This window comes from Triticum aestivum, chromosome 6A (genome assembly GCF_018294505.1).
Source record: "Triticum aestivum cultivar Chinese Spring chromosome 6A, IWGSC CS RefSeq v2.1, whole genome shotgun sequence".
Lineage (NCBI taxonomy): Eukaryota > Viridiplantae > Streptophyta > Magnoliopsida > Poales > Poaceae > Triticum > Triticum aestivum.
The window spans coordinates 300,364,460-300,385,161 of record NC_057809.1 but is presented as its reverse complement, the minus strand read 5'-3'; the positions used below and the strand labels follow the sequence as shown (position 1 = coordinate 300,385,161).

General features: G+C 43.0%; 1 protein-coding gene across 1 annotated transcript in view; it reads right to left on the bottom strand.

Annotated features, from left to right (window-relative positions):
• Nucleotides 1-1,410: 1,410 nt before the first annotated feature.
• LOC123127457 (uncharacterized) overlaps nt 1,411-20,702 on the bottom strand; it is a 93,645-nt gene continuing 74,353 nt past the window's right edge. The window contains exons 47-65 of the mRNA XM_044547178.1: nt 13,008-13,062; nt 12,579-12,709; nt 11,916-12,425; nt 10,946-11,758; nt 10,614-10,690; nt 9,120-9,600; nt 8,951-9,037; nt 6,156-6,311; nt 5,870-6,054; nt 5,265-5,798; nt 4,980-5,157; nt 4,599-4,741; nt 4,395-4,521; nt 4,021-4,242; nt 3,566-3,922; nt 3,301-3,459; nt 2,944-3,225; nt 2,578-2,756; nt 1,411-1,864 (exon numbers count right to left, since the gene is read on the bottom strand). Of these exons, the coding sequence (XP_044403113.1) occupies nt 2,673-2,756; nt 2,944-3,225; nt 3,301-3,459; nt 3,566-3,922; nt 4,021-4,242; nt 4,395-4,521; nt 4,599-4,741; nt 4,980-5,157; nt 5,265-5,798; nt 5,870-6,054; nt 6,156-6,311; nt 8,951-9,037; nt 9,120-9,600; nt 10,614-10,690; nt 10,946-11,758; nt 11,916-12,425; nt 12,579-12,709; nt 13,008-13,062 (4,581 nt within the window). The 3' untranslated portion in view covers nt 1,411-1,864; nt 2,578-2,672. The remainder of the gene's footprint in view (nt 1,865-2,577; nt 2,757-2,943; nt 3,226-3,300; nt 3,460-3,565; nt 3,923-4,020; nt 4,243-4,394; nt 4,522-4,598; nt 4,742-4,979; nt 5,158-5,264; nt 5,799-5,869; nt 6,055-6,155; nt 6,312-8,950; nt 9,038-9,119; nt 9,601-10,613; nt 10,691-10,945; nt 11,759-11,915; nt 12,426-12,578; nt 12,710-13,007; nt 13,063-20,702) is intronic.

The window sequence follows — 20,702 nt, the reverse complement described above, 5'->3', positions numbered from 1 at the left end:
CTCCACGGTGGCACGGCGGGCAGCGCTGCCTTCCCGCGGTGAACGGCTAGGTGGCAGGCGCGCCGGGGTGCCAGAGACAACGACGGCATGGTCCGGCACGGCTAGATCTAGTGCGAGCGGCAATGGGTGGTGGTAGTGCGGGCCGAGGTTGGGGACGGCGGTCGCGATGGCTCGTCCAGATTTAACCTCGCGGTGCCGCAGGCAGCTGCCCTGACCGAGGCCCTCTTGATTGGTCAGGGTAGCGCCCCCTCCTCGTGATTCATGAGGCATTCAGCTCTACGGTTAATGGTGCGTCTGACGGTGGAACATAGCGGCTCAGCGCTTCTCGCCTTTGGCTAGCCTTGGTGGCAGGGGCGCTCTGGATCTTGCTGTTGCCAAGGGTGGCTGGCCTCGGTTCAAGAAATGGCACGACGAATGCGGCGTGGCTAGCAGCTGCTGGTGGCCTCCCCCTGCCCTGGTACAGCTAGCGAGGCTCCAGATATACCAAAATGGACTGATTTTCCGGCCTCAACGTAAGTGGTCCATGTTGATGGGGGTGGGATGGTCTTGGAGGCCGGGACGGAGGCTCTGGTGGTAGGAGCGCAGGGTCATGGGAGGAGCTCGTGCTTAGGTGCTACCCGATGGCCATGGCTATGTGCCCGCCGTGGCGGCCAGGGCATGTGACGATCGATGGCGGTGGTGTGGCAGTCACACATATGCCAAGGGCGATGAGTGTTGGGTCAAGGTGAAAATCTGTTGTCTTCAGGCAGGTCAGCGACAACGATGTTCATTCCCTTCTTGAAGGCGTCGCTGCAGTCCTCATTGCACATCGTGTTGCTCCAGGGAAAACCCTGATCCTTAGTTCGAGCGTTGACAGCACTCTGGCGTCATATCCTTCCCAAGCCCATGAGTTATCGTCGGCAGCTTCATCTCTTTACAATGGCATGTTCATGATTAAGGACCCCAATAGCTCTTGTAGTGATAGGGGTGGGGTTGTTGCTACGCTCAGCGCCAGTGTATCCACCTTGGGTGTGTGCATGTGTTAGAATGGCATAAGTTTGTACTAAGTTGTTGATGGTTGCTGGTTGGGTGTGTGCATGTGTTGGAATGGCATAAGTTTGTATTGAGTTGTTGATGGTTGCTGGTTTATATATAAAGTGGGCAAAAGCCTTTTTAACAAAACATATTTCATGTATCCTATTACATGACGGGCTCACATGCACCAGCCAAATGAATGAACCATATTTCATGTATGGTGCGTTCGAGTTTGCTAAGAAATTCATTGTAATGGTTTGCTTACCTTTTAAATAAACTACGTCTGTTAAAATTTATTTCATATAAATTATGCTAGTTGAAATTTATTTCATATAGTTTGCTCGGCTTCTTTGTTGCTTATTCATAGTCATGTAGGGAACCAAACACCTCCATGGGTCATTCGTAAAACATAACTGTTCATAGGTTATAGGTTACTTGTCTTCACGGCTACAACTGATTTTTGCGCAAAGGGCATAAAGGGTCATCTAGTTCTGCTTAAAGAAAATGCTCTGGCTTCACATCACAAAAAGGCTATGTACATGTAATCAATAAGAGCCACCACCAGCTATCCTGACATCCTAACATATACCTGTAAACAAGTTGTTTTTTCCATATTTTCTTCTTGAGCCTCGAGCATCCAATGGAGTAGAAATCAAACTAGTAAGAAAAAGGCTTTCCGTTTTTCTAGCCGGAGTGGACAGGTTCTCCTTTGCCAGTAGTACCCACCTGTAGGTAAGAGCCGTAGCTGTGGAAGGAAATCACCACTTAAATCGAGCAAGAAATGATATCTTATTTTACTTTAGCGACTTCAATCCATTAGCAACTACGCGGGCTGCAAGCCAACTAATACCTGCAAAACATAAGCTCAATATGAATCATACTACATTATCTGATGCCAACACCAATCGAAACAAACGATTCCTCAAAGAAAAAATGTCACAGCTACATTCTAGATTTTGAGGAGCCTTCAAACTTAATTATGTGGCAGTGCTGTCAGGAAGATGATACCAGACAAAGAATTATAGTCGTCTGGATTAACATTACACCACAAGAAAAAGAAATAAGGAGATGCTCCCAAGTTGGACTAAAGCTGCGACGATTAATACGGATCGGAGGGAGTAGTATATTTAAGACTAAAACTTCTATGATTTCTCAGTGCTTGCAAGCACATATATACCATATGATAGATCTGTTAGGGAAATAGCAACTTGTATTTCCTGGGGGCAATGGCCAAAGACTATATACCCCCAGGATATATACATGTACAGGTGGTAAATATGCAGGAAACCCCTCATACTACGGGGAACTATACAGGCTATACATGGAACATAATATAACTCTAGCAAGATCCACTTATACCAGTTGTCAGGGAAGAAGTTTTCAGAACTCAAGCTGAATATGCCTTTTAGCTCCAGTTTTAAAATTATAACACTCAAAGCTCATGATAGAGAAACAACGGGGCTACAAGGTCAATTAATCATTTAGCAATCCAAATTTTACTCAAACAAGCTTGATTTTACTCAAATGATGGTGTGCAACACAAGAGCAGTTAAGTGTCAATACCTTTGCTTTAGCAGGTATGGGTACTCAAACGCAGCCCATCTGGAACATCACAAGTGTATATAATGTTTCTTGACCTTTTGCATGATCAATATCATCTATGCAAATGATAAATCTTGAACAGTGTGACGGTTGGTATTGCGAGGGGCATATGGCTTTGGTACCTTCCATCTCAGTAATTCCTAAAGAAAGTTGACAGAAATCGTTCAGCTTTGGTCCAAATTTAACTAAATTAAATCGGGCAATGTTAAGCACACTCCACAGAAAGTTTGGTATTAACATGAAGTTTAACCATTTTCTATTTAGTCTGGAACTAGGCATGCTGTGTGATTACGTGTACATGTCATTTGTATTTAAGATTTTGTGTACCTTGATTGCATTTGGGCCATAGGTTCTATAGACTTTATCAATTGCTGAGTAAATGATAGTCGCTTGATCAGAACCACGATTACACTTGATCAAATGAACAGCTTCCCTCGAATTCGCAGGCTTAGCCTTCAAATACAAAATAAGCTTTGAAGGCAAGGATCCAGGAGCATCTTTTTTCCCATGAGTAGTCTCCAATGTGACAAGATCATCCCATAATACATCCCAGATTACCGAGCATGGATCCTTTGCAGGATTGAACTTTCTCTGGGTCATCATCGGTACCTGAAACCAAACATATAATGATTTTGACTGAATAATTGTTAAACATAGTGTAACTGGAGTGTAAACCCGTCTCACCTGAAGTAACGATACTCTTCTGTGCGTAACTAAGAGAATTTTCCCCTTGGGAAGTATGAAATGGTCCTCATAAGCATCAGTAGATGCAAACTTTCCTCGCACTTTAAAAAGGTCAACTTGGCCAAGAAACGTACCAGATTCAGCTAACTGCAAGACAGCCTTCATAATCCCACACACACACACACAAACAAAAAAAAGGAAAATATATCATTCAGAAAATGCTATTCAAATACATCAAGGCCTGTATAGAGAGACAACTAATTACCTGGCCAGCTGCTTTATACTCGTCATAAGGATAGATCAAGCTATCACCACCAATTGCTCGGGGGAGACGTCTACGCAGCAACTGCTCCTCAGCCATTATAGCTGATGATATTTTCAATTTTACAGCATTTGCACCTTCAGTGGTTTTCGACAGAAGATCAAGAACTCCACTCACTGGCTGAGCAGCTGCACCAATTAAGCCTTTTCCAACTCCCTGTACAAAGCCCTCAACACCAGAAGATTTTGCACCCTCGATGGGCTTTGTCAATATGCCCGTGACACCTCTGAAGATTCCCTTCGCGAGAGCCCCACCTCCATCTCGTATGACATCACCAAAATCTTCGACGCCTTTGCTATCCTGGAGAAAACACAGCAGCAGCATTGCAATTTGTTTTAGGTACAACTCGCACCAGTTTTGCCACACGCATATGAACATAGGAACAATCATTGATGTACCTGTCTCATCCGGCCCTGAATGAATTTCTTGTCCATGGACAGTGCTGCTATACCCTTGCTCATGTTACTCAAAGCACTACTGGCATTGCCAAGAATATCAACACCAGAAAGTAGTTGAAGAGGTTGGCTAAGAAGATCTTTTTGGATGTTAGATATAGCAGAGTTCATTAGTGCACTTTGTCGCATGCACAACTCCTCACGGTACCTTTGAGCTATACGGACCTTGTACATTTAAGAAAAAAGATTAGCAATAGAAAATAATTAACTACAGAAGCATAAACATTGCCAGTTTGTAGAACTAGAGAAAAGTTAATGAATTATGAGTATTGCATGAAAGATGAAGATACAGATAAAAAATTAAAACCCTGCCCTACCGGCATGTGTTCCATGTTCCCCAATGCAGTCATCAAGGATGACCAGAACCCAAGAACTCCTCTTGGCCTTTGGGTTGGGGACATTGCCATTGATACTCTAAAGCGGACTTCAGAGATATTCAGAAGCCTATAAAAGAAGATTCAGTATCAACAGCAGGGAAGAAAAAAAAAGGAAAAACTATTAAGATGCGGCAAATTGCATACCCTATTTTCAGAATAGGATCAATTGAAACAGCTGAAGGCTGAGAGGTAGATATCCTATCAATTTTAAGGTGTTGAACCATCTCGTGGAGGCGCCAAATAATCGGCTCATGGATGTTAACAAAAAACACACAATTCTCAGGAACCTGAAAACATACACAGCTGTTACTGGAAAAGAATATTGAGGACATCATAATATCTACATGATCACTCAGGTATAGCACAATAACTATCCAGAATGCAGCAGTCAAGATTACAGGGGGAAAAAACTAAATCTCTACTAGATAGTACAAGCTATGACAAGCCTGTAAAATTATAACTAAAATAGCTGTGGGAATCCAAAGACCATTTCCTGATAAACCATGTTAAAACAAATCAGCTCACCTGCACACCAATATATGGATAAACACAAAAATCTAGAAAATTATTGGTCTGCATCGTCATAGAGAACTTGAGCACATGGTCTGATTGATTGTCCATCTTCTGAGGACAAAAGAGGACAGGCATTGAAACAAAAGGCAATTGATTGTCCACTTGAATCCAGTGCATTCGCACTTTAAACCTACCATTGAAAGAGTACTTAAAACATCTAATCATAGAGGAATGTGAGAAAACGAGAAAAATAGCAGTGAGAAAGTAATAAAGCAAAAGGCCGACAGTAGATCATACCTATTGATTCCAGAACCCATTCCAGATGAGTAAGCAAGTAATAATTGCTGCACTGAGAGGTAAAGAACTTCCTCAGGCATATGGTCAATTATGGATATGCCCAGCTCTGTTAGTTCCAAAGTAACATGAAATTCACTATCAAGATCTTGAGATGACTGCCCACAGTCGACCTCTGATGGCTGAAAGATTGGTGATAATAGTCTTTCAGTTATCTGTCCTCGAGTTCTATTCTCTGGCAACCAATCACTAATTTGTGTAACATGCAATTTGCCTTCCTTGACAACAGTGATACGTAAGGCCTTCTTAAGCCCACTTGAGGTAGCTAGTGGCTGGTGATCCATGATGGCATCAATATCATATGTCATAGAGCTCGTAGCATCAGTTCCATCTACCAATACCTCCAACAGACGCCTTCTGCCAAGATCCTCCCAGAAGAAGGAAGCTGATGAATTTGGAGGTAGACTACGCCAAGCATAATCATCACCACCAACTTGACGAAATCGTACAGGCAAGAACATGGAGCGATTCTCCACCCTGTGTACGTGATTTTTAATTTGTTTATCAAGTGTAAGAGATATTGACATAAATATGACAAGTAGCTGTACCTGTACGGGCTGGACCAGCAAGCAAGTTGAAATACAACTTCATAACGTGAACTTTTTGTTCCACTTCTAACATTTACCCTCACAAAAACTTGATCATTTCCTGTAACACTGTTCATGAGCACACACATAACTCCATTAGCATCAATGCTAAATGGTGTACTCCATTTGTATCCCTCCATCCGCAACTGCAAGAATACAAAATGGAGAAAGGTAAAGAAAACAAATAACTTAAGAAACTAAACATTAGCACGAAGTATGTAAAAGGTACCAGTTCAAAGTTAATAACCTTTAAAAATTCGTTTCCAAATTCTGAACGCCATTGGAACACTTTTGGAGGATCAGTTGGATGTAAATGCTCCTCAACCTCACTATGATACTCTGATAAAATAATACTTCTCCCAGTTCTATTAATAAAAAGTGCACGCGGAAGAAAATTCACTACCTGCATTAGTAGAACATTTTTCTAAATTCTTTACTTAAATCATACTGTGAGATATTATTCAAGAGAAAAAGAAAAGGCATACAGTGGCATACATACATAGCATTGCCTCAAAAGATTCCTTTTAATGTTAAAGCACAATTGACCGAACATAGAAATAAAATTGGATAATTAACAGGAATGCCAATACTGCAGGCATGTGTAACACTCAAACACTGGTCATGGAAGGCAAAGGTCATCCAAGTAGCATGTTTTCAGGCCGGAGTATACACTTGCCATGCAGGACGAAAGTATCTTGATAATGATGGTATCTGAACCAAAAAACATGCACCAGCACAAGTCTCCCGGCCTAAACTACATGATCCAGAGTTAAGCTCTGTGTAAGCAGTAGCACTTCATCATAGAGAAGGGGCAGCTGATTCCATATCACAATAACATTCTATTAGAAACAAGTACTAACAATCTCACACAGAATAACTTGAGTCAAGGTTCACAGTTCAAAGGCAGTTAACAAAACCAACAAAAATAATCTAAAAGGGTAAAAGAAATAGCTAAAGAGTGAATGCCCACAGTGGATCCAGCAAAAATAACCTTAAAGCAGCTCGAGAAGATCCAGCGTGGGTTCCTATGGGCCGGCCGTGTGGATGCCCACGGTGGTCACTGCCACGTGAACTGGCGCCGGGTTTGCCAACCGCTTGAGTATGGCGGGTTGGGCGTCCGGGACCTGGAGCGCACAGGGCTCTCGCTACGGTTGCGCTGGCTATGGCTTGCGCGCACAGACACGGACAGAGCATGGCAAGGGCTGGACCTGCAATTCACCTCGGAGGAGCGCGCGCTCTTTTACGCCTCGACGACCATGGCCCTCGGGGATGGAAGGACCGCACTTTTTGGGGAAGATCGCTGGCTTGGTGGCCAGGGCGTTCGTGAGCTCGTGCCCGTGCTCTTTCAGTGCATCCCAAAGCAGCGCCGGAAGACAAGAACGGTGGCGGAGGCCATGACCAACAATGGCTGGGCGCGTGACATCCAAGATCTGCTCGGCCTTCCTGAGATCGGTCAGTATCTCAAGCTTTGGCACTTGGTGCAGCACATCCAGCTGTCCAACGAGCCGGACAAGCTACTTTGGAGCTGGACCACCAGTGGCACATACATGGCCCAGTCATGCTACCAGGCAACATTCCATGGAGCGACGGGCTGCCACTCCTGGAAGCTCATTTGGAGGACCTGGGCGCCGCCTAGAGTGAAGTTCTTCCATTGGCTGGCTTGCCAAGACCGCCGCTGGACTGCTGAGCGGCTCGCGCGCCGCGGCCTGCAGCACCACCCGCGGTGCCTGCTGTGCCACCAGGAACCGGAGACGATCAGGCACTTGATGCTCACATGCCCATTCACCAGGCAGACATGGCACGAGGTCCTATCTTGGCTACGCTTGCCGGCGCCGACGCCCGAGCACGATGATTCGCTTATGGACTGATGGCTGCGTGCGAAGGAGTTCACACCGCCCACTCTACGCAAGGCGCTGAAATCCGCAGCGCTCTTGATGCCGTGGATGATCTGGAAGCATAGGAACGCGTGCGTTTTTGACCATGTTAGCCCCTCGCTCAATGAGCTTCTAGACACGATCAAGGACGAGGCCCGATGTTGGGCAAAGGCCGGAGCTCAAGGGCTCAGGGTCATTTTTTGCCATCATCCTGGGATGTCCACTGAGCCCCTGACGGCTGTGTAAAACTGCCTCCTAGGAGGATGTAAATTCCCTCTCTTTCCAATGCAATGAAACGCAAAAGCCATTTGTGTTTTCTCAAAAAAGAGTGAAGATATGAAGTGTAATTGTAACAGATATAAATAGACTCTGCGGTTAAATATGAACACATTCTTACCAATACAGTGAGCTTTATATCCTAGAAACCCTTGCATACTGATTTTGTTTGAGATTTTTTTTTCTCAAACACGCAGGAGAGCTGCGTATTATTTCATCAAGAAGAAAGAAATATGTACAAGGGTGAGGGCAGAAACTCCCTCAACCCAAACACACCTCAAGGCGGACCCCTAAGGAACAAACTAAGAACTCACACCACACAGAAAACAATACGAACAAAACTCAGACCAAGGACGAGCCTATTGTCCGAGGTAAGTAACCCATATAAAAAGTTCCCGAAGCGCCAAAGCTCCGGCTGAACACCAGATGGCGAATTCGCTAGCAACACCATGGAAACATTTGTCCTAGCGCATTTTGTTTGAGATAAAGCATAGCTACTAAAAGAACTGTTCTTTACTTTTTTATGGTCCCAGCATGCATCAGGATATCAATTTATTGTCTCCAACTTATATATTTACTGATATACTGAGCTAAACCTTCTTTGACTACATATCACTATCCAATGCTGCCCGAGGCAAGGGAATAGATGAATGAGAGGCAACTATGACAATTACTTACCATGGGAGTGTCTGCATTTTAATCTTGTAAATTAAAATAGGTCTTTGTTCCTAGTTCCAAATTCCGTACGGCAATAGTATAAATCAGAACAGGACTAAAAATATGGCAAGTGAACTTGGCACCCAATAAATTCTACAGGCCAATATACGACCACGGACTCAAATTTACATAAATGAACTACAACATGCAGAAAATAACGCATGAATATTCAAACCTTAGTCCTATCTGAAGCCATCTTCAGTTGAACTGAGAACCAATAATATGATCCATCAGAACCAAATGCTTTAACATCAACATTCTCCTGCACCAGATAAATGGCACTGAATCAGCAAAGTGTAGTGCATAAAAGCATAATCAAATGTGTGTAATATAGCATTGTCAACCTTGTTCTCGAGCTCAAATAGGGACACTCCAATACTGTACTGTTTACATCTTCCAACAGCCACACAAATCGCAACCTGTGCCGGGCGGAAGGTGTTATCCCGAGACTCGCGCGTATGTGTCGAGCTGTTCACATAATCCTGTGGTGAAAGCATTATATAGTTCATAGCACAATCTTCGATAACTTCTAATATTTGTGTGTTTTTCTGTGATACGCTGCCTCTTCTGACAAGGGACTTTGAAGAATATCTGAGGGAAAATTTTGAAGATTTAGCCACTCTGCTCAATGAGTCTGGTCTACTGAGTGAGTCCGGTCTGCCCAGTGAGTCTGCATCTGCATTTACTGCTTGTTCAATTTCCACAATACGATAAGCTAGTGGAATGGAAGAATTGTTTTTTATCCAATATGGAACAAATAATCTTATCGTCTTTGGTGCAGCATCACTTGCTCCCAGATCATGTTCAACGCTAACACGCAATTTCCTAATTTGATACACAAGCGAAAAACATTAGAAATACTAAACAATTGAGTCCATAATCATAGTTAACATTAAAAAAATATAGAACACTCAGTCAAGTATTATCAATCTATCGCGCCTATCAATAAATATGTACTGTTTTTACTCAAAATATATGGTGTTTGGATATTTGTTGATAAATACTCCCTCCGTCCGGAAATACTTGTCATCAAAATGGATCAAAGGGGATGTATCTAGATGTATTTTAGTTCTAGATACACCTCTTTTTATCCATTTTGATGACAAGTATTTTCGGACGGAGGGAGTATAGGCTATTTTGAACGCAATATATATGTTACTGATGTAGTACAAAGTTGAGTCACTTATTTTGGGACGGAGGGAGTAGTTAGGAAAGTGATTGACTACAAACTAAATCCAAAAGGTCACCTATTTTTCTTTCAAAAGAAGAAACAGGTCACATACTCCCTCCGTCCAGAATTACTTGTCGCATAAATGGATGTATCTAGACGTATTTTTAATTCTATAATACATCCATTTCTACGACAAGTAATTCGGGGCGGAGGGAGTATTTTGACCAGATCATGTAGGTTTTTTCTATACTGAAAATAAGTTTTTATGCAAGAAAACGCAAGAGTGGATGCTAGATTGCAAGATCAAACTGTTATGGAGAATTTTAAATGGATCCCAAAAGAACAATACAAGCTAATGCACCTTCACAACCAGCCGGTGTGGCATATATTGATATGAATATCATGTAATCAGAGAGTAGAGGGCTTCAGTAAACCAAACGTTATGAATGGGCTCAAATTCAAGTTGTACAGAATTGTGTAACATATGGCAACAAATGTGATGCGGCATTTCCCAAAACAAAATGCAAAAAATACTATGGCTACATAGGTTGTTTGTTTGGACAGCATCGGAAGAAAAGCTGAAATGCAAAAACTACATCTTGGTTGTACTCAAATTACTGTTCGTGAAATTCTACTAGGAAAAGCTGAAAGAATAAAAGCTTCAAACCTCTGGGTTCGTTTCTGAACCATCCAGAAAGAAGAAACGTGTTCCAGGGACAGCAAGTCCATTATCAGTTCAGCATCCTAAAAGGAATGAGAAATGGATAAATTACTTTAATCCCTCAAGTAAGTATACATGCAAGGCAGGTAACATAAATTAGTGATCTGTCTGGTAAGAAGAAAAAGAGATGGGAACAGCAGGATAGTACAAAGCGTATTCCAGAAACCAGCGGATTTATCACACCTATGTGCTATAGATCTCTAACTACACTATCATAAGAAGAACCATGATCCACTAGTTTGGTTTGGAAATGTTCTACACAGACACAAATGCATTACCTTTTCTAAAATCCAGTCATTTTGAACAAACAGTGTGAGATAAATGGATTTCCGAATATCTGCTGAATAAATGAATGTGCTTCCACCTGACGATACAATACCATGCTGCCTTTCAACCATATTACCTTCAGCTGACTTCTCCCAAATAGAATACTCAGCTTCATATGGAAGCTTATTTTCAAGTCTAAGAATTGAATTGAAAGAGAACTTCCAGTCGTAAACAGGCATATTTAAGTCCGTATGAACAATGGAAGCATCAACTCCAACACTAAGCCAGAAATATTGTTTGATACCAACAAGAGGGGAGCAGTATGAAAGAACATCTTTTTTCTCGAGCTCAGCAAGCCTAAGAACAGAATTCTTTGATGGAACAGATGATTGTTTCATGGTGCTTTGCCTAGAAAGTGAAGACTGCTGCTGCTTAGGTAGGCTGTCACAACCTAGTGAAAGAACCTGACTCCAATTGTATGATTCGTCTGATTTTACAGAAAAAGGCCGAACTTGCAAGCACAAATCCATATCTTTGATCATGGCTGTCCAAGGCAACGCTGTAGATGAATATGGATCCACAATAGCAACTACATTCCTAGCTATTTCCACACTTTGTTCTTGCAATAGCTGCCTCGTACGTACCCAACACCTTCGTCTAACATAGTCATGTGGTGATTTAGAAGATCTCCAGGATGACGGCCAGTTTAAGTTTTGAATATCAGCAGCATACGCCCATCCATCACAATCTACAGAAGTAGATTTTTCGATTTTCCATGGTGAAGTCCACTTCCAATCAGGTGGAAGACGAGGTTCAAAGAATGCCTTCATAATAAGTTGCATAGTTTTGTTAGATTAGAAGCTAATAACTTTTGTTATAATATATGTCATTTTTTGCATAACCTAAAACCAAATATAATGTATATTTCCTCAAATAAAGGAAAGATTGATTTCCTTGATCAACAGGCCCAAAAGAAATTACCTTGGATGAGTAAGAGCAGTCCTTGGTGCTCCATTGGCCCAACTCAATTCCATGATCACTAGAATGGTTACTTGTCCATCCTGAAATGGGTTGGTACCACTGGTTTTCAAATACTTCATCAACGTTGTTGGTGGAACTGGTTGATTTATCATTTATCATGGAGCTATTAAGCTTGTTTATGGGACATACAGAAACTTCAAGTTTTATGTCAGAATCATTAGCAATAACAGCAAGGGACCTCAAAGTTGCATGTTTCTTTCCATTTTTCATGGTGATCTCAAACGCAAAGTGATTACTATTAAGTGATTTTGGGATGATTGACAGTGGTAAAACTGCAGTAAAACTTTCCCATGGACCATCTGGGGTAAGCCCTACACAGAAACCAGTCTCTGCATTGCTTATGCTATCTTTCCAGCTCTGGAAGTCTGTTTGAGTAGATCGTTCTATGTAACAACATGAAAGTACTAAAGCACCACAGCCTTTCCTGTCTCCCTCATCGAGTCCTGTGGCCTACAAAATGTTAAATATGCTTAAGTTGATGTAATATAAATTAAACAAGTAATTAAGGATGCTAACTGATGAGCAAATTTAATATAAATTAAAAAAAGTTTTTTTTAACATTGTCAAAATAGCTCAGCAAGTTCTACAAAACAAAAGAACTACCTTCCCAGTAAGAGGACATGTCATTACTCGCTTGACATCAGCAGCTTGCTGAAGGATTCTGATAGAAGCAGCTCGTTTCAATGTTGTTGTTCCCCTTCCAATAGGGATTGACAAAGAACCAAGTACTTCACCTTACAAATGAATGAAGGGTGTTATTCAAATCCTAAACATTACTCTCTAGTAGCCAAATTTCCCATGCAAGTGTAAGATTTAGTTCACATATAACAGATAGTAGGCAAACGGGTAGTTCCGAAGGAAAGAGGCAAAGAAAAAATTGGAAGTTAGAAAAATGGAATCAGTATTTTGCTGTTAAGAAGAAACAACCAATAAGAAATACATAATGATCTTATAAATGGATTTGACAGGAAATATGAACAAAAAATCAAGAGGAAGCTGCTAAATGCCATACAGTTTTTATTATAAAATTACCTTTGCCAGCCTTTGATGCCAAATTTGTTACCTCAATCTCTAAATTAGCTGATGCCTGCAAAGCCCAGGAAATAACAATTAATGCAATCCTACTAATACACTCATACAAGAAGATGCGAAATATTTCACGAATGAGATATAATAAGGTCCGGCCAGGCCTACTAGGCTATGAGAAGTTATTACACTATGATCTGGCCACGGTACTACAAGACAGGCATAAAAAGAATGACTGTGCTATGTGGGGGGACGTGCCCATGGTGTCTTATGTGAGGACTACACTAGAAAACTTTTATTTCTCAAACCATTAATCCGATTGATGATCCACTTTCCCTGTTGGTTTCACCGTGGCGAGATCTTCGAAACTAGATCCAATATCGATATGTTTTGACAACTTTTTTCACCAGCAGTTACCAGATTAGTTTCACTTACCAGATTTAAATACACTTAGTTATCAGATGATGGGATGCCATTCTCTATTAGTCTAAGACTTGCACCATACTACTTTTATGACATATTATCATTTTATACTTGTAATATTTGAAAAACTCACTTTGTAGCTGTACAAAAGGAATGGAATGCCTAATAACACATGTAAATTATTGCCTGGTGACCATTCATGTTATTGTGGAAACTGTGTGTTGCTAAATATGGTAACCACGCACTATAATCTGGTAACTGGTGGCGACAAAAAATCATCTAAACATGCCAATACAGGATCTTATTTTGAAGCCCTCGTGATGCGGAGCATCCCACGTTCATCCCCATGTAGACTCCGACTACTCTCCAAGCCCCAAGAGGACATATGACGAGACCTCGAACATACGCCATTGGACACAAGGTGAACTCGCTCCTCTCCGAACTTTCACTTTCTACATGTGAGACATGGCTACTACCTCCAACGTGTGTGCTATGCATGATCAGGTACTTAGAGGAAAGCCACGGAGCCACCACATCCAACGGAAGAGCTAGCAAGGACGCCAAGTACAAGGACCAAGAGAAGAAGCTGCCCGAAGTCTTCAGCCACCAGACGACCGGGCAACGCCGAACGTCCGACGCCTGGGCACTCATCCAGCAAGAAGGGCCAGCCAACGGAAGCTACAGCGGCCAGACATCCGACAAGTACCGGACGTCCGACACACTCCAGCGACCGGACGCCTGATCGTCTCCGGAAATCCGGCGCCACCTCAACCGAGCCAAAACGCCGGACGTCCAACAAGTATCGGACAACCGGACCCTCGCGAGCCACCGGACGTCTGGTACCTGTCGGGCCCGAGGCCCATGTATCCCCCACTTACCCCTTCGTGTCCCTAGACTATATATACTCCTCCACCTCCTCCTCGTTAGGGTTAGCGTTGTGATAGCTCATTTGAGAGATAGAGCTTCGCTCATCCATACGCATCTACTCCTTGAGAGAGACCGCGGCCCCTCTTCGGAGAAGATCCACCTTGGATTCAAGACCCCCTCTTGGGCGGCCCCATCAAGACCTCACGGAGAAGAACCGGTTACCCTATGTATCGTCCTTTCTTGGATTCGGATCTTGTATCTCTTTGTGTTTCGAGGATCTAGCACATGTGTGATCATACTTGTTGGTTTGAGTGTTCTCTTGTGTTCCCCTCGTGATTCTCCCCTCGTGTTTCCCCTCGTGTTCTTCGTGTTTTTCGCGGGATCCGCTCCTTTCGTGAAAGATCGGCCATCTAGGGTTCCACCCTACATCATCTTGGCATCATGAGCCACGTTGATCACGATTTCGGAGCCTCCCCTCATTGTTTTCTAGCTTGATTTTATTGTGTTCTTTGCCAATTTCGAAAATCCCCAACAAAAATAGCCCTAAATTTTTTTGTGATTTGTTGGTTTGACGAAGTTTTGTTGGATTTGATCCATGGATTTGCTTGGTTTCAAGTAGATCTAGCATCTCCCCAAGTTTCCCCATCTTTCATCCACGAAATCTCATCAATTTTGGCCCCAAAATCCCCAAATTCCGCCCAAAATCGCGGCCTGGATCTCGCATCTCGCGTTGACCCCGACCCACTGGACGACCACGTTTTACGGACGTCCGAAGCCCTAGGAAACACCGGACATCCGACCTTTTCCGGACATCCAGAACCCCTAACCCGAGCCAAATTTACGGATTTCCGAGCACTCCGGACGTCCTTTTACGGGCGTCCGTAACCTCAAAAACTGACTTCACTGAAATTTTGTTTCGGCCATAACTAATTCATCCAGAGTCCGATTTTCGCGTCCTTTAGCTCGTTAAGAAGCTCTTGACACCCCTCTTCCCATGAAAATACCACCAACATCTTTTGACTCCATCAAATTTTTGGAACTTTGGCATCTTTGCCTAGGGCTTCCACCACATCATCCGCAACCTAACCAATTTTGTTCCCCTTCGCATTAGTGGTTGTTTGAGTTGCGATTTGAGTCTCCTAAGGTGTTTCGGCTACTTAGGGATGGTTGCTTCTTCATCAACCACCACCACCACTACCGCATAGGCTTACCCACCATACATTTACGCCACCCCAACTTAACCCAATTTTGTTTGTGTTGTGAGTTGTGTCTCCTAAGGTGTTTCGGCTACTTAGGGACTGTGCTTCCAACTCTGACACCGTGTATAGTCCAGCACCCTACCCTCCATTTCCGCAATCCCATTGAGCTTCCGCAACCACCACCGCATCCCGCTACCACCATGTTGACATTTGACGTTTGAGATTGAGTTCGCGGTTTTTCCGTTTCCTAAGGTGTTTCGGCTACTTAGGGACGAGTCTCCATCATCTTGGTATCTACATCAAGAACACCGCCACTCATCATCGCCAAGGACGGTAACCTCCATATCATCTTGGTATCGTGGTATCCCTCCATTGTATATTCCCTTCCTATTGCATTGATAACCCCTAGCCTATTTTGCATCACTTTCCTATCGAGACTAGCCATTTGAGTATTGCCGGCAACGTTACTTGTGCACATTAGTGATCTACACCATACATTGCATACATACCATATCATATTGGTATCATATCATTCTTTGGGCCACAAGTTTGTTCCCGCATATATACAATTGCTATCTTGGTTTGTGCATTGTGCAAAAGTGGCCATAAAAAAAGAATAAGCTTTTAAGCAAAAGAGAAAGAGCAAAGAAGCTTGTAAGCAAGAGCCATAGCATCATACATTGCATAAGATTGTAATATCCGATCATCTTGGATCATACCACCGGAACCATACATACATAGCATACTTGGGATAGAAAGTTGATACATTTTGCATCTTATAGGTTGTGCACAAGTGTCGTATCCGCCTATTGAGCAATTGTGCTAGTGTCTCTCTTGAGTTGTGCAACACGAGCGTTTTCCGTGGATTCCACATTTTGTGCTATTCTTGGTTGTACGACCCCATTTATCTATTCGTGTATGAGTTCCCGTGTGCCATTCATTGCTATTGGTCTACTTGTTTCACCTGCAAATTTGTGAATCTCTTTCAACATTATTGACTCTTGCTAACATTTTGCATTAAATTTTTGTGCCACTATCCTCACCGAGCTCCACCATAAGCCTTATTTTGTGTAGGGTGTGAGAAACCGACAAGAATTGGTACCAATTGTGCTATTTCCTAGTTACATCATTGAGTGATCATTGATCCATCTTCAACATCAGTCAAGGTACATTTGGTATAGTTCTTCTCCTTTTTCCACTCATATTTGCTCGAGTATTGTGATGGATAGGCAAGGCATTTCATCTCTGGTCTTCCACAACAACGACGGCGTGAACTACTACATCACCAAAGCGTCAATGTTCGATCTACAACGACAAATGCAAGGTGCACAATCAAAATTGCGAGAGCGCATCGAGAACCTCTCCATCGACATTAGTCACTCCGAAACAAGGAAAAGGGACTACATCGACAACAAGTTTTCCGCACAAAAGAAGGAGCAAGATGCAAGGATGGAGAAGATTCAGACCTTGTTGATCAACCGTTCTTCCTCTTCATCATCCTCAAGGCGGCGACGTTCAAGTCACAAGTCTTCGGAGCGCAAAAATAATGCAAGCGCAAGTCGTCCACGTCCACATCTCCATGGCGACCACATCACGTTCGTGATACACATCGTCATGAAGGGCAAGTCACCTCCAAGCAACATGTGCACCACGACGACGAACGACATCTACTACGAGCTCAAGCACGACAACGACACCATCATCATGAAGATGCCCCACAAGCGCAAATGCACAAGTCCCAACAAGCCCTACTTCACGCCAAGGCCAAGCTTCAAGAGCACAAAAGAAGACCGCGAGACGACCACAACCAAGACAGCGCTACAACTACAACAACCACTTCGGCATCTTCGTCAAGTGCTATCAAGGCATCTTCGCCTACTTCCCATGAGTTCGCCTACATCGAGGTGACCACCCACGAGCGAGGGCGACACTTCCATGTTCGGAAGCCCCTCAAGGAAGATGGCCGAGCATGGGAAATTTCCTTCGGTCATGGAGACAAGCTACGAGGTGCCACATCATATGGGCCTCCAACAACAAGACGGCGACAAGAAGGTCGAGCTAGGGCCATCCCCTTCGACGACGGCGACGAGCATGAACCTCTTCAACAACATGAAGACGACGCCCACATTGGACTCATACTCTGAGTCAAGCCACGAGACCGCACATGAGACCTTATCTTTGGTCTTAAAGGAGAGTGATGATGTGCCATCTTCGGCCTTCATCCACGGCTACGACTACGACATGATTGAGCATGGAGACATTTGCACCAACATCTCTTCGACACCGACATGTGACGAGATGCCCCAATTGCCATGTGAGGAGAGCCAACACCCCACGAGTGATATGAGTGACTCCATGCGACATTGAGTGCATTTCCTATGAGAGGATGAGTGTGACCACCACTAGCCCCACACTTGAGAGCATGCCACACATCCTATGTGAGGTTGAGAGCCATTTGAGTGACTACACCAACCATATGAGTGAGTGCATCTAAGAGGAAGTGAGTGAGCCACAACACGTAGCGAGTGAGGTAGTTGACATGGCATGTGAGGCCATTATGATTTCTAACGACCTAACCTCTACTCCGAGTGTGTTTTCTTCTTTGGTGTTAGGTCTCCTACATGACGTCACGCCTATCCTCGACGAGTCCATACCTCCAATGGAGACGACGATGGCCATGGTGGACGATGATGCACCCCCCCCCCCCATGGTTCCATCAAGATGAAGATGACCACGACTCGGTCTTCGACACCTCACCTACAACACATGAGCGATGCTCCAAAGGTAACATAGGTGATGGTGTTTCTCTTGTCCCACTAGTGGACTATCTCACCAATGATTGCTTGCATGATGTTGATCCACCTATTCCCATGCTTCATGCTAGTGCGACTTCTTCATGTCATGACTTACCTATTTATGATGAATATGATGACGAGCATGTCGAATTGCCTAGTTGTGATGTTATACTCCATAGGATATCATGTGAAAATTCTTTTGGTCACATCATGTTTGACAATCCATTAAACTTGTCATATGCTATGAGTGAGATCTCCCATATTGCATCATTTCAATCTCAACATAGTAACTATGCATGCCCCATTAAAACCAATCCCATTTGCACTTATGGCATAGATGACGAGATGATGGTCATTGGCTTTTGTTTTTCATGTGATGATATTGCCATGCTTCCTTTACATGATTTGCGCAATTCATCTACTATGCCATGCCATGATCACAATGTTTCAAATATGCATTGTTTTGGATGTTGTCAATATTCTCCATGTGATGTTTCTACTAATGATCATGAGGAGACCCCCACAGTTTCCTCATACATATTAGGAGATTTTGATGCATTCCATACTTTGCATGATTCTCGTAATTGGTTGCACAATATGCATTCCATGAATAACAATGCTCTACATATTTCTCATGATGCATTACACAATTTGAGTCTCCATTATGCTTTACATAACAACAAACCTATCATGATGGATGACATGTTTCTATATCACGCATCTCATTTATTTGAGTATTGGATATTTTGTGCTAACCAACACAAGCACGTGCGCATCATGATGGATGATGTGTACATATACAACGCACACACAATTTTCCCTTTGTCTTTGTTTGGTGTAGGTACTCACGTATACTCGTCAACCTCTCAATCCCAAGAGTTGACGAAACGAGCTCTTGAGAGCAACGACGATTTGGGATCCCGTGGACTACCATTACCACTGTTCCATTCGCGCAAGAACTACGCGCATCTCTTTCACTTGGCTCTCACACGGCTATGGGCTATTTACCATTTGTCACGTTATGCCCATTTTCTCATGTTCACTTTGCATGCTATGCCTCTTTACATGATTTTGCCATGCAATTGTGACCCTTGCTTGCATTTACCCATGATTCACTATTATGCTACTCCTATGTGTATTTGCATGCTTGGTGGAGATCCTTGTTGCTATTGCCATGTTTATCATGTGCCTCATGCTATTGATGCTTGTTGTGTTGGGAGACTCATGATGTGCCATTGCTATTTACATATGGCCTCTCGCCAATACATTGATGATATTTTGCTCATATCTTGCCTTCATGCTTCTGATATGTCTTGTGCATTATCCATAACCACCATTTGCACACATGACATGCTTGACATGATTCCCTCTAGTATGTTGCATCTTCGCACTACTAGCACACACCACTTCATTGCTATGATTGCTTGCTTTGTTGCATCACCCATGTTCCTTTCTTACTCGCTTTTTTGGGTTGATGACATATATATTCATGCCTCTCACATGATACATCTTGTTCATTGTCGGTTGCCTCCAATTGTTGCATCTATGATTATTGATCTTAAAGACTTGGACACTTTACGTGTGATACATGCTTGCTTGATTGCGCCTATTATATTTGGTTGTTCTCGCATCATATGCCTCCATACTATGAAATGCTCCCTTGTCCTTTCTTATGATGAGCATGATGCATACACTTGTTGGGTATTTTACCACACGAATGATAGGTTTTGCATTTCCACTAACCTCATTTGTTTTTCCAAGTGTTTGTCATGTTCTTTCATTTTGAAGGATCCACAAGGCGATACCGTCATGAGACAATTTGGTTATGTGAAGGCGTACACGATGTGCGACACCAACATTTTTGACATTCTCATAAAGGTGAACTCCTTCTCTTTAAGCCATCCTCAAATACGCATATTGGATGGGTCACTCTTTCATTGTTGTTTCCTTCTTGTTGTCTACATGATACATCTCATGAACGGAGGAGCGACATTGAAGATTGGCTCTATGGACCTTCACATTGAGGAACGCTCGGACTTATTGGATGCACCTTCGAACCTCCACTCATGCCCCGACATCGAGCATTGGTACACCAACACCTCCATATTTGTTGATTGTGCTCACATGTCATGCTCGATGGACATATCATACACATGACAAATTTGCATCTTATGCATGGATCGACTCACATTATGATTGCCTTGTTGCATCTTGTATTCCCATGTCATCCATGATATATGAGCTTGTGCATTTCCTTAGAAAATTTATTGTGATCTTCCTTGATGGCATATTTATACATCATCATCAAATTGCCCACCATCAATTGCATGATAGCATAATCATATTGAGCATCCATTGCCATATTCATGCTATTGATAAACCGTCTCACTATGACATCATTTTGCACCGTGGTTGTA